Raw genomic sequence first — 15,054 nt, 5'->3', positions numbered from 1 at the left:
GAGAAAGAATCGTGTTTATCTATCCATTTTTAATTTAGCTATCTGTGGCCAGCTGCCCCCCTCCACCTAAATCAAGTAAATCAATAAAAATATTGATCCTGCCACCCCAACATGAAGCCTCCCCTCCCTTCCATAAATCCTGGCTATGCCCATGTAGCTATCCCTCCCTTGAAAATACCATTTCTTCCTGTTCAGTCCATCCCTACAGCAATGATGTTCGTGATATAAAATATATGTGCAGTGTACATAGGGATTGGTTTGTATTTTTTTCCAAACTGTAGTCTGGCCCCCCAACAGTGTCCGAGGGACAGTGAACTGGCCCCCTGTTTTAAAAGTTTGAGGACCCTTCATGTAGGGCTTTATAGGTGAAAATCAGCACTTGTGCCCAGAAACAGATGGGTGGCCAGTGAAGCTGTTCTAGCAAGGAAGTCATATGTTCCCTATAACCAGCTCCAGTCAACAATCCAGTTGTTTAAACTTTTTCAAGATAAGCTAGTCATTTTTATTATAATTTTTAAATTTTGTATTGTATTTTATGTTTATTGTGCCTGCATATTTTGTTGTACACTGCCTCAGTATTTTATATGAAGGGGAGGTCTTTAAGTAAGCTCATCAATCAATCAATCAATCAATCAATCAGTTAGTCAAAATCCTGCCAAACAATAGAAATTCAACCTGTGAAGATTTCCTAGGAACATCTTCTCTGTGGCTCACCTGTTGATTTTCTGTTTGCTATGCAGCTTTTTAAATTTTAGGAACTCTGCCAGAGATAGTAACCCTACAGAAGTGAACAAAAGAGGCCATTATAATATTTGGGGCTGCTTTTCTTTATACAACAAGCAATGAAACCCAACCCCTACACAAGTGCTTCCTGAATAAATAGACCATGGGTTGGAACACATCCCCAAACACAAGATCAGCTGTTTAGGTACCGTAATTTTCGCTCCATAACACGCACTTTTTTGCTCCTAGAAAGGAAGGGAAAATGCCTGTGCGTGTTACGGAGCGAATGCACTCGACCGGAGCCATGGCTGCCGTCAATCAAGCAAAGCAGGAGCCGCTTGCAGGGCTTTGCACGGCTCTAGCTTTGCTTGCTTTACAGCCAGGAGGAGGGGGAGGAGCTGAGGAGGAGGGAGGGAAGGAGAGCCATGCCAGCAAAGCGGGCAGCAGCCGCTTACACGCGAGGAGGGACAGACGGGAGCCATAGCGAGCCGGAAAAAGCGTCGCGTAGCCAGCAACAGCTGTTGCAGCCTCAGCTAGCAAAGGTCCGTGCGCTCTCTAAACGGAGCAATGAGGCTGCAGAGGGACGGCAGGGCACAGGAGGGCTCTGAGCCACGAGCGCAGTGAAAATCAGTAAAAAAGTTTTTTAAAAGGCTGCTGGGGACAGGAGGGCACGGGATGAGGGAGAGGGGGAAATTACAATTCTCCCAGCGTCTCAGCTGATCCGCTGAGCAGGACTTGGGTTGCAGGGGATTTGCCATTAGCTGCGTAAAGCAGCAAAGAGGGAGAGAAGGAGGAAAGCGGGAGAGGAAAGGAGCTGCTTACATTGCTGTAAGTGGCTGCTGTCCGGTTGGCTCCTTTAAAGCAACAGTGCTCTTTCCCTCCCCCCTCCCCGCTCAGCTCTCCGAAAAGCTCCTTCTCCACCCACCCCACGCGAGCTCCTTTTCCCCTTAGACCCCTCTCCTTCATCATTAGCAGCATCCTTCTCCACCCACCCCACGCGTGTTCCTTGTCCCCTTAGACCCCTCTCCTGCATTATTAGCCACATCCTTCTCCACCCACCCCACGCGTGTTCCTTGTCCCCTTAGACCCCTCTCCTGCATTATTAGCCACATCCTTCTCCACCCACCCCACGCGTGTTCCTTGTCCCCTTAGACCCCTCTCCTGCATTATTAGCCACATCCTTCTCCACACACCCCACGCATGTTCCTTCTCCCTTTAATACTTTTCCTTCCCTCCCCACTTAAAATGTGGTTACAAAGCACGGATCCACATGGATCCTCAGGATTTTTGCACTGGGTCACCCCAAGTTCACCATCAGATCATATAGCATATGCATGGCTACAGCCTGCACCAAAACACACACACACACACACACACACTGTTTCATGGGGCTGCAATGGCGCAAAAACGTGGTTACAAAGCATGGATCCACATGGATCCTCAGGATTTTTGCATTGGGCTACCCCAAACTCACCATCAGATCACGTCTGTGGCCACAGCATGAACCACAAAAATCATACATCCACTGTTTCGTTTAGAATATTTTTTTCTTGTTTTCCTCCTCTAAAAACTACGTGCATGTTATGGTCAGGTGCGTGTTATAGAGCGAAAAATACGGTAAATCTGGGCAATTGTTGCATTGGTTTTAGAATGTAAGTTGTACTGCTCTTTGAGGATTATGATGAGAAAACTTGCACGTTCTTCCCTACCAGTGTATTTCAGGCTGATCTCTTTTCCACCCACCAATTTTGAGATTGATCTCTCACTTCTGCTTTTCCTCAGATTAGTTTCATCTTCTCTGAGGTTTTCCAGTGCCTACTAAACCAATATTTTCAGGAGTCAAAGATGGGAGGTAGAACAAAAACTATCCGAATCAGTTTTCCTGCAACTCAGTGAAATAAGCTTTATAAAACCTGAGTTTATAGATCAAAACAGAGCACCTTGTGAAATTTCTGCTGCATACATTTTGCTAAATTTGAGCAGTTTGGTAGCTAAGAATGAGCTCATATACAAAGCCAATTTCTCAAAGCCAGATGCAACATAGCTGTTGGATAAACTGGACTTGGGAGAGGATGAGGAAGGGTTTAAGTTTGTCTTTGCATTTCCTAAGACCTGGTGCCAGCTGGAGACTGGCAGACTCCTTTTAGTTGTCTTCTACTGGGTAAAATGATTTTATTTTTGGTTAAAATACACACTGCGTAGTTTGGAATCTCATGATGCACACACATAGGTAAAGCCAGAAATAATAACTTTGGCTGGGAATACAGCCAAAGTTATTATGTCTGGCTTATGATGGCAACAGATCAGGGGGAAATGAGGAGGACAGGGGTAAATTCTTCCCCATTCCCTCTTAGCACAGGGGGATGGACGGATGGGCCTTTCACCCTCCAGATGTTGTTGGAATCCAACTTCTGTGAGCTCCCAGCCAGCATAGCCAATGGTGAAGGGTGAGAGAAGTTGCAGCCCAACAACTTTTGGAGCTTCACAGGTTCCTCTCCCCTGTCCTACAGATTCAGGTGTCTGTTTTTGTTGTTGTTGAGTAACTAACTATTTAGGATCTGGCTTTTTTCACACACTCTCATACTTTTTGAGAAACGTAAAACTGTGGTGTCCTGTCAAGATGTCCTGTTCCCAGCAGCACCAAATACGAATTGCAAGTGTAACAGTAATCACAGGTGAAACACCGCAAACAGAATTCAGTCAGAACTGAGATGAAATATACAGTGGTACCTCGGGTTATATACACTTCAGGTTACAGACTCCACTAACCCAGAAATAGTACCTCGGGTTAAGAACTTTGCTTCAGGATGAGAACAGAAATCATGCTGCGGCGGCCGCGGGAGGCCCCATTAGCTAAAGTGGTGCTTCAGGTTAAGAACAGTTTCAGGTTAAGTACGGACCTCCGGAACGAATTAAGTACTTAACCCGAGGTACCACTGTAATGGAATATTACATGACCTAAGAAGATGCATGTTTTGAAATAGTTTTCCTTTCTTTATTTCACATATTTATGAAGAGTTCTGAACTTGTTATTCCTCTGCAGCATCCTATTGGGCAAGTCCAGACCTGTTTAACTTCAGCACCAGATCATGTACCTTTTGACTATTCTCTGGGCCTTAAGAGCTAAAGCGTTGAGCACTCCACCAACAATGCCTGGATTACAACCAGTAGAGGAAAAGCTGTAAAGGCTTTCATTGACAGAGCTTTATTCAAGATTCAGGCATGACCCAAATCTGACCATTTACCAACTGAACCACATCCTGAGCAAAGCCAGAGCTTATAGTTGTTATTAATCATGTTATTTCCTGAAGGACCTGAGAACAAGAGTTAGTCACTGTACTGTTGAGGCTTGGAAGGAGCCAGGTGAGCAATCTTAGTAACAATGCTTGGTAGAAGGAAGCCAAAAATTATTCACTTAGAAGAGGCCACAGTCATCTGCTCTCACCACTAACTATGTCTCCTGCTGGCTTTGTAGATTCACAGAATTGTAGTGCTGAAAGAGGCACAAAGGCCGTCCAGTTCAGCTCCATGCAAGGAAGTGGAATCCTCTATACCAGATCACTCTGTGATGGAAGAATATAATGTAAATTATAGGGTTCTACAAGCAGAGCAGAAAGAGTCATAGTGAACCTTGCCAATAGTATATGTGGCATAAGGAATACGTTTAACAAGACAAAAGCTGCATTCCTCTTGCTGAGAACCTTGCCATTGATTCCCTTATTTGAATACTATTAATTGCATATCATATTTATATTTATTACATGCAAACTGCCTGATCCTATAAAAAGTTAGGTGTGTCTAAACCTATTAAACTCAGTGGATTTAGATATGCCTAATTATTGCTAATGTCAGGCTGAATTTTTCCTCCTTTGCTATGTAATAAACACAACAATTCAAAACAATTGCCTGGTTTCTTATTAAGCTGAGATGTGCACAAGCTTTGTGCCCACTCAATTGGTATTTGTACTTCCCTCTTCACATCTTGGTGTATTGTGATTAACCCAGGAAGTTTCTGTCCACCATAGATTCCCTTTACATAGGGATGGGAATCTATAGTTACTATGATCGGAACAAGGCAGCATCTTAAACCAGCTGCAAACTATGGTTTGTAATCCTAGCATGTGCAAATCCTGGTAACCATAATTTCCAGTTCAAGTGTAACACGACACTATGATTAATACGTTCAGGAAGTGTTGAATCATGCTGTAGGCGCAGGCATGGCCAAACTTGGCCCTCCAGATGTTTTGGGACTATAACTCCCATCATCCCTAGCTAACAGGACCAGTGGTCAGGGATGATGGGAGTTGTAGTCCCAAAAAACATCCGGAGGGCCAAGTTTGGCCATGCCTGCTGTAGGGGAAATGAAGAGGAGGAGTATGTGGCATCAAGGCTTGTGCTTATCTCAGCTAATTAAGATGTGATAGGTGCATCTGAATTGCAGCACTCTCTTGTATCAAATGTTGTGCTCTAATATAGCATATAATTGATCTCCCTGTTTCGTGTAATGGCTGGATATTAATAGCTTATGTTTGATTGTCAGATTGACTAATGCCATTATCTCTGTAATGTATGAATTCTGAAGCCATTCCCTTTTATTTAGTTCTGATTGTGCTCATCAGTGTTTAGCAAAGGCTAATTTTGCATCAGCCAAGGAAACCAGAAGAGAGACTGGGGGTAGGGGGCATTATTCATTTATGTGTGAGATTTTGTACCCAAACTTCACCACTAAGTCCCAGGGCAGAATTACAACAAAGGTTTGCTGCAATGGGTTTTCGCTACTGAGGAAGGTTTTGCCATAATCCTGGAAACTGACCTATTGCTCCAAAATGGGATCATCCTGGAAACTGGCTCCAAAATGCGATCATCCTCGAGCACAATCTTGATGCCTGGGGAGATTCAGCTGATAGGCCTGCTCTTCTGAATTCAGTTTGCAGGCTTCCTGACATAAAGGTTGTCTGGTGTGTTTAATGAAACTCAATAACTCAGGCTTTTATGATGTCATTTCCCCCCTCTCTTTCATTTGCAGATATTGACGAATGTGTTGATGGGACTGACAACTGCCACATTGACGCCATCTGCCAGAACACTCCCAAATCTTACAAATGCATCTGCAAATCTGGCTACACCGGAGATGGGAAGCACTGCAAAGGTAGGGAGAATAGGTCAGCCCATTGAAGCAAAGATGGGGAGGAAATGCTTGCACGCTCTTTTATGCTGTTTTATGCGGAGGGGCAAAAACCCATTATATTTCAAAGAGTTTTTTATTAGTTGTGTCTTAGCTGCAGTGAAGTTCCTTTGGTGTCTCTGAAAAATGTGAAGATCACTCTGCTACACTCACAGCCAATGTGGTCAGAATAATGGCTCTTCCAGATGGTTTTAATTTTATTTATTAAGCTAAATAAATGGATTATTCATTTTGTGCGGGGGTGAAACAGCATGGGGCTACCAGACTGCCTCTGGTTAGGCACTGATGAGGGAGAGGCTTGCTTAGCTTTAATAAGTATTCTCAGATAATTTCAGGGCCCTAGAGATTTTGGTGAGTTCTGTTTCAGCTTTCATTATCCTCCTTACCACCACCACCACCACTACCACCACTGTCAGATGCAGTGGTCTCCACTGGCCAGCGTGGCTGAAAGAAACTTGCCCATGGTTATGGTGGACTGTGTGTACCTGTGTTCCTAACAAGGGTGCTGATAAATGGGGTTCCCTTCTACAGCACAGGGACCCCACTTATGGGACATGCCCTGAAGGGTTTGTGGATCATAGAATGATAGAGCTGGAAGGGACCATAAGGGTCATCTAGTCCTGAGATCTCATGCTCCACCAACTGAGCCATCTCAGTTTACGTTCATGTTTGATAGCTTCCATTGAGATACAGTGGCTTGGGGAACGGCTGTAGCTCCATGGTAGAGTATCTGCTTTGCCCGCAGGAAGCCCCCAATTCAATCCCTAGCACCTTCAGGTAGTGCTGGGAAAGTCTTCCTTGTCTGACAGAAACCTGGAGAGCTGCTGTGAGTCGGTGTAGACAGTACTGAGTTAGTTGAATCAGTTGTCTGATTCAGTATAAGGCAGCTTCCTGTATCCCTGTAACCAATGCTATTTTTCTAGAAAACACACAGCATGAACACTTCCCTTGTTCTCTTATAATGGCAATGGCGCCCACCTTGACAGGTGCCGGAACTGAGTTCCAGCTGACAAAAAGCGCTGCCTGTAATCTACCTCCCCATTGATGTGGAGGCCGCTCCCAAACAACCATAAACCCTGACCGCTGCAAATTGGCAGATACTGGGAGCTCTCGCACCAGCCAAGAAGTTCTTAAGCTGCAGCTGTGACTAGAAACGGGGTGATCATCCCACCGTGCGGCTCTAATTCAACTGCATCTGTCAGGAGGAGGAGTGAGAGGCGAGGAGAAGGAATGGAGTGAAAGTAAGGAGGGACAGAGGACAGGGAAGAGAATGGAGGGGGTGACCAGGAGCCGAGGGGATGGTGAGGAGGGGAAAAGAAGCAGAAGATAGTAGAACAGTCAAGCCAGAGGAGAATGTGGGGAAACTGAGACGCTGCACAATAAAGGACCCCTTTCCAAATTCCAAACTCATTTTAAAAACATTCTTACAAAAACAAACACCAACCTATGTTTTGCTTCCTCCTTATCCATGCAGTTTTTGCTTGCAGTTTGGGCTTTTGTTGGGTGTCCAATAGGCTTTTCCAATAGGGTGGGTAGGTGAGTGGTGGCTATCTGAGTCTCTGTGTGTGTTATACATGTGGTATGTGGGCCTCAATGCAGCCCTTGGACCTTAAAAGGTTAGCCATCCCTATGTTAAAATCCCTGCATTTGTGGCTGCCTCTGCCCTTCACAGATATCCAGAGAAAACGGTCAGGGAATAATCTAATCTGTAGGACCTGAAGTGGTTCCCAGACTGGACTGAATAGCCCTCATAGGCTTTCCTTACAGCAAAAAGGCTGCTACTAAGGCTCATGCTTACATGTTGACCCAAGGGCTGAAACTTGGGTTAAATATAATTATGGGATTTTTCCCCCCAGCAAACAGATTTGGTTTTCAGGAATGGTCTTTCTAAATCGTGATGAACATGGCTTCTGTCCCCAAAGTGCTGTCACAGTGTCATCTCATGTGACATTTTTTTCTGGCCCTTTCTTGCTGAAATCCTGAATCAAAGGAATGGCTAAATTACTCTGTGCGTCTGAGTTACTGGATTTTTTCCCTATGTGGTTCCACCAATTATTTTCAATTAAGCAACTTAGCCACCTCAGTGTTGGAGTTTTATCTCCAGTGAATGATCAAAGTATTAAGCCCATCTTGAAACAGAACTGAGAGAGCTAAACTCTGAGATCACATAATAAACAAGGACTTGTTTTGAGTGCATCCCTTTATCAAGTTTCCAATAGTACTGCATGCATAAATTCCTGATTGGATAATCAAAAACTAAAGGCTATGTTTCTGGGATTATGTTGGACAATGGTAGAGATACATCCATCTTGCATTTAATATAGAAAACACAATTATGGTGGCTTTAACAAATGACCTGGTGCCAAAGTTTTGAGCATGAGTGGCAGTTTCTGACAGGATATATAGTGGGTCATTTTGAATGATGTGACGTGTGAGCAATTTCGTTGTAAGCTACTTTGAGTTTATTGACGGCGAATACAATTGTTTGAACAATACTATTGATGGTCTAGTAAATTTATAAACTCTAGCTAAAGCCCTTCAATGATTTTCATGCATGCGCTCAGTGAAAAGTTGGTAATTCTTGGACCGCTGATGTTCTCCATTCTTTGTACAGATGTTGATGAATGTGAACGTGACGACAATGCAGGCTGTGTCCATGAATGTGTCAACATCCCAGGGAATTATCGATGTACCTGCTACGATGGCTTCCGCCTGGCACACGATGGCCATAACTGCCTTGGTAAGAAATTCATGCATTGTCAAACTGTTTATATTCAAAACATATAAAAACAACAGTGTAAGATTTGCCATATAGATTTCCTATTTCAGAAGCAGCCTGAAACAAGAGCTCTCAGAGGTATGAATATTTGCATTCTGGATCCAAAAGTTGAATTCTTTCTGTGAATTGCTGAGTGCAACTTTTCTGACTCAATTACATTGGCAGGCAGGTGTCCTCCAGAAATCCCCCCTCCTTTTTTTTGTCAATCTCATTGCTGTTATGTATTTGGTCATAGAGCTCTGCATTGTTCAAAGCAGACAGAGGCAATGAGCTCTGAAATGTGCGCTCTATCTGCTGAAGCATGCTTTCTTAGAATCCATTGTTTCTTCTCTGTTCCTTTGCATTGTCTTACGTATATTCAGTGGAAAGATGAAAAGCAGAACTACAGTTGGCCCAGAACTACAGTTGAGATGCAGCAGTTTTCTATTTCTGCTGACTCTGCCATCACGTGGCATTGCATAAACACCCCAGCTGTGAAGTTTTGCTGCAGGGTAGATTGATTCTCTATCTCATAGAGAAATACAAACTTTTCTGAAGTGGCTTCTTCTGTCAGGGTGAAGATTAAAGTAAAGATCTTTAACACTTTCTTGGGAGACAGAGATAAGGCAGCTGGATTTATTTTCCAAACAACCTATGGAGAAAAATCATGTGGGTGAATAAAGCTGCTTTTGTCTATCATTTTGTTCCAGTGGGAAAAATCAAGGGGTGGGGGAGAGATGGTAAAAGTTAATGTATGTTGAGTGAGTGCCTGTTATAAAAGCTTCTTCCTTTCCTTGCTTAAAGGTAAAGGGACCCCTGACCATTAGGTCCAGTCGTGACTGACTCTGGGGTTGCGGCGCTCATCTCGCTTTATTGGCCAAGGGAGCCGGCGTACAGCTTCCGGGTCATGTGGCCAGCATGACTAAGCCGCTTCTGGCGAACCAGAGCAGCGCACGGAAACGCCGTTTACCTTCCCGCCAGAGTGGTACCTATTTATCTACTTGCACTTTAACGTGCTTTCAAACTGCTAGGTTGGCAGGAGCAGGGACCGAGCAACGGGAGCTCACCCCGTTGTGGGGATTCGAACCACCGACCTTCTGATCAGCAAGTCCTAGGCTCTGTGGTTTAACCCACAGCGCCACCCGCATCCCTTTCCTTGCTTATGTTATGTTAATAGCTTATCTTTAAGGATAGTGATCCCGGTTATAGTTCCCCATGTAGGAAAAGATGCTCTGCTGGGGCCTGGGATTGCCTGCCACCTCTGCTGCTGCCATCTTCTACCCCAGGCGTGAGAAAGAGAAAGTGCAGTGACTAGTAGTACCCTTGAGCATTCAGATTGAACCTTTGTGGGGTAAACGCTGGGAGCATCTTGGTCCCTAATTCAGACACTCCTTCAGCTCTTGTTCTAGCAAGTGAGCAGGGCTACAGGTTTTCCTGAATACCGTCAGAGGCAGCATTCCTAGAAAAGTTGCCTGTCTGCAGCAAGTCTTGGCGAGCCCTTGGATTCTGCCAGCTGGCAAATGGATTGCCTGCCTGCCAGGGTGACTCACCGAAGCACTAGCGCAGGGATGAACAAAATCATTAGACTTGCAGGCACAAATGATGAGAAGAATTTAATTATGGGCTACAAAGTGCTTTCTTTTCCCTTTTGATTTCTGTGTTTTCAGGTGGTGTGCACCACTTTGGTTTTTACACTTCTGGAACACGTTGTAAAACAACAAAGAGGAGCGTATGAAGCATCAGGTATGGAGAACCTTTGGCCCTCCAGAACTACTACTCCCATCAGCCCAGTGGTCAGGGCTGATAAGTGCTGTAGTTCAGCAACATCTGGAGGACCAAAGGTTTCCCACACCTGTCCTAGATAGAAAGCATATGCACTGCCACTGAGTCATAGTGGAAGTGGAATGATTCAATTCCCCCCTCCCCAGATTGTAATGATCAAAAGGGTTTCCATTCTTGATATGCAACGTGTTGCTCACCATATGTTGTTGTACTACAGCTCCCATCAACCTTAGCCAGCAAGGCCAGTAATCAAGGATGATGGAAGTTGTTGTCCAACAATATGCGGAGGGCACCACATTGAGAAACCTCAAAAAACCACAAGCTTGAAAATAAGGTTGTTAAAACTAGTGTTATTTTTCTAGAAAAAGAGGTGCCAGAACTCACCATGGACATCTTCCTTGTTCTCTTATAATAGCAGGGGTACCCACCTGAGAGAGAGCTGTCATGATATACATATAGGGTGAAGCAGTACCCTATCCCATAGGATCTAGAATGCCCTTGGGTTGCAAAAGTAGCATAGCCAAATCTGAGTTTGTCTCAATATTGTCCTCCCTACATGCATGAGAACTTTTCTTAAAGCCGCAAAGACTCTAGTTTGCTGACATCACAAATCCACCTTCACACCTCTCATAGTAGCAAAAGTCTATATCGCTCTCATTGCTCATCTGTTAGGCCAAACTTGCTTTTTATCCCTCTGTAAGCAAAAACCATTCACACACAGAAATGTAACTGTTCTGTCCTGGTTGCCATGCAGTTACTAAGGCTTGAACTACAGTATTTCTTATTAAAGTTGATACATTATTTGGCAAAGCTCATAATTTACATTTTCAATCCAGCTGGGTTAAGAACACAATTTAACTTTTAAAAAGGATAGAATAGATTAATGAGGTTTGATGCATGTTTTTAAAAGTATTATGTGTGATTATACCATAAGCATAAATGTCTCTAATAAACATTAACTTACTGTTGTTGTTTAGTCGTTTAGTCGTGTTCGACTCTTCGTGACCCCATGGACCAGAGCACGCTAGGCACTCCTGTCTTCATTAACTTACCAGGTTGCCAAATATACAAGTTGGCCCTAGTGCTTCTGCATATTAGGGTTGCCAGCTTACTAAAGCCACACTTAAAGATACAGTATGCATTTTAATTGTGACACTTGTAGGAAAGATGGAATTTAAATGAGATGGGGAGGTATAAAAACAAACAAACAAACAAACAAACAAACAAACAAACAAACAAACATGGATCTAGACCTCTAGTGAATGCCAGGGTGTTTAGTCACTTGCTTTTCTGTCAGTGACGTATCTCAGCCCCCTTTACCTCCTCTCATTACCAAATGCTCTGTTTCCTTCTCTGAGATGGGTCTTGGCTTCCTTGTGCAAATTTGGGCTGCGGGCGCATTCTGTAGCCCTGTATCCTATTCCACAGTTGCCTGCTTTCTGCAGCTATATTGGAGTAGTTTTCTGCAGGAACTGTTTTGTAAAACTTTGCTGTTAAAGCCCTGTATAGTATTTTTGTTGTGTCTGGACATATGAGTTTAAGTAAAAACAGCAGCAACAGCTGGGATTCTTCAGAGTTGTTTAAACACTGACATTTCATCAGTGAAATGCTGCCCCTCCCACCCTCACTGCCCCAGGGTCTCATGTTGAAAGATTGCAATCTCCAAGTTATATATTTCAAACACATTTTTTGGGGAAATTGCTGACAGGGGAGGTAGCTGGCTTTGAATTCTTACTCCCATGCAGTAAATCTGTGAGTGGAGAGCCACTGATGGGATGATAGCAGTGCACAAGCCTTGAATGATTTTCTCCCCTTCTGTCCCTTCTCAGTTTAAGACACTTCCACACCAGGTATTTCTGCACATTTGCAGTGTCCGAAGAACTTTTTTTTTGAGGAGGAAGACACAATGATATGCTTGAGTTTTATCCCATTTTTCCTCTTCCTGGAATAATCTGATCAGTACTGTATAGATGTGAAAACTCCAAAGATGAGGCTGTTTCAAAATGGAACTATTCAGTGTTTGGAAGCAGTTTGTTTCTAACGTGTTATGTGATGTTTCTGGAGGGTGATTTCTATTGCCACACTGCCTTGGTTCCTTCTTGACATAGCTAGGCACACCTGAGCCATTTTATTTCTGGGAGCAACTATGGTAAGGTTACCAGACTTTTATCAATAAATCCGGGGACACTTTTCAACTTCCTACTAAATAGATGGATTTTGTCCGGGGACAGATATGTAAATCTGGGGACTGTCCCCGGGAAACGGGGACGTCTGGTAACCTTAAGCTATGGAAAGGTTGTTGCTTTTGCTTCAGAGGTGGCAACCTTGCTCCATATAGAATTTTATTTTATTTGTTTTTAGTATTGTAATGGGACTTGCATAACATCAGAACGCCTAGCCTGGAATTTATGAATGGCCCCTGTCTATCTTTCCTCACTTGGTTCTATAACATGAAAGCATTTGAAGGTTGTCTGCTCTTCCTTGGTTGATATAACTGCACTGATTTTGCCATAACCTGGATGAGCTGTGTTCCCTTTTGATACTTTGTAAATTCTGCAGGCTTAATTGCCTACTAGCTTAGAACAACATTGTTCCCACTAAGACCACAAAACCGGCCTTTTTAAAAAAAAAACTGAGCACCATATAAACAAAAATATTTGCTTATAGGCAGAAAATATAATGGAGGAGAGGTTTTCCCCTGATTTCGAGTACAGCCACTTACTGTCTGCTGAGGTAGGAACGATGGGCAGAACTTCATTCTGTATCACAATATGAGAATCAAATGCTGTGATTCCCAGTGCTTTACAGTCTTTGTAATAATCTACAGCTTCCCACAAGGATCATTTAACATCTTTAATGTATCTAAATATCTAACATCAGTTGCCCCTGCTGCTGTGTGGGAGCTCACCTCTTTTTCCAATTAGCCCTGCTGTGGGTGGATGGGGGGGCAGGTTTTCCTCCCAGTGTAGAAGCCCCAGGATCCTGCTCTACTGACACAGGGTGAGCCCCACATCTGACCAAACAAATGAGTTAATAGCAAACATGATGAGAATCATAATATGGGGAGGAAGTGTGCAAATAAAGCCCAGGCCAAAACAAACCTTCAGCCTCACTTTGGAGAGCTTGAGTTCGCCTTGATCCGACAGTATGTGTGAGCCACACTGTTGTCATTCATTTATAAAAACAAGAGATATCAGTGCTCAGGTTTGCTTGGAAATCACACCGCGACATGTTAGCCTTTCCCCACTCCCCACATCCAGATGCACGGGCATGGTGACTGTGGGAAAGAATTGTTTGTTTTATTGAGACAACTTAAATATCCTGCTATTCCAATGCACTTGCATTGTGCAGGGTGGCTTGCAGGAAATTAAAAACAAAACAATCCCATAAGAAATAAAATCAACAGCATAAAAACAGAAACTAGCTTGGCAGATAAAAACAATTTTAAGCCAAGCATCATTCTACCAGATAAAAATCAAACTGCCAGAAAAGGAAAGTTTTAACCAGTCATCAAAAAACAATAAGAGGGGTGGGTGTCAGACAGATCTCATGGGGTAAGGTGGATGCGACCACAGAGAAGGCCTTTTTATTTTATTTTTCGGTTCTGTCCAGTTGTGACAGCTATAGCTGGGACATGGAGAAGACCCTCTGCAATAGATCCAAGCCATTTAGGCAGGCATAGGCAAACTCAGCCTTCCAGATGTTTTGAGACTATAATTCCCATCATCCCTGACCACTGGTCTTGTTAGCTAGGGATGATGGGAGTTGTAGTCCCAAAACATCTGGAGGGCTGAGTTTGCCTATGCCAGATTTAGGGCTTTAAAGGGAACTAGGGTTGTTTTTATTGTTGTTCTGTGCTTCTTGTCCAAGAGTTTCTTGTTCTTTATTGCATGCTAATTCTTATTCTCTTGCTACTCCATATACTTGAAATCATCTTCTGGAAGATTTGTGGGTCCGTCCCCCAACTCTGAATGTTCAAATCAGCCTTAAAAACATACCTCCCTCCCATTGGTTTTTTAAGATAGGTAATATAACTAACCATATCTTATCCCCCTACAGACCCATGTGTGTGGGTTAACAGACAAATTAATCACCCTACCCCTTGTGTTTAAAAGCATGGGGCTGAGGAGAGTTTAAATCCCATCTTAAGCAGTTTAATTGAAAGCATAGAAAGAAATTAGTGGTTAGGCCGATCACCCCCTTTCATTAACCCGTTTATCAAAGAAACATACTACAGACTGTTGCAGAATAGGTGTAATATGACCCCATGGGTCATATTGCCAACTAACACAAAGCACAGTGCACGTGCTCAGAAGACCATTTCCCCCTGTTCAGACTATGTTATAAGAAAAACGGGGCTAATTAATCTCAGAAGATTACAGGGCATTATTTGATTAAGGGCTCATCTATGCCTCTGTTTGCCCCACCATTGCCTTCTGGGGAAACCTGTTGTTTACCTCTGAATCAGATCAAACAGCAGATTGCTGTTTGTTCCAATTCAGTAGTAAAGAGTGTGTTTTCCAAGGGAAAGCTACATGTCAAATGCAAGACCGCCTAGAAAGCATGGGACCAGTGGAAAACTGCTCGGACTCATGCTTTCTAGGCA

At 43.5% G+C, this 15,054-nt stretch overlaps 1 protein-coding gene across 5 annotated transcripts in view; it reads left to right on the top strand.

Annotated features, from left to right (window-relative positions):
- The window catches only part of SCUBE3 (signal peptide, CUB domain and EGF like domain containing 3), a 116,175-nt gene that overhangs the window by 20,952 nt on the left and 80,169 nt on the right, over positions 1–15,054 (top strand). For all 5 annotated transcript variants that reach the window (XM_081195808.1, XM_081195811.1, XM_081195810.1 and 2 more), the window contains exons 2-3: positions 5,750–5,872; positions 8,523–8,648. In XM_081195808.1, the coding sequence (XP_081051934.1) occupies positions 5,750–5,872; positions 8,523–8,648 (249 nt within the window). The remainder of the gene's footprint in view (positions 1–5,749; positions 5,873–8,522; positions 8,649–15,054) is intronic.

Source organism: Podarcis bocagei, assembly GCF_964188305.1.
Source record: "Podarcis bocagei genome assembly, chromosome: 5".
NCBI lineage: Eukaryota > Metazoa > Chordata > Lepidosauria > Squamata > Lacertidae > Podarcis > Podarcis bocagei.
This window is presented reverse-complemented; position numbering and strand designations above follow the sequence as displayed.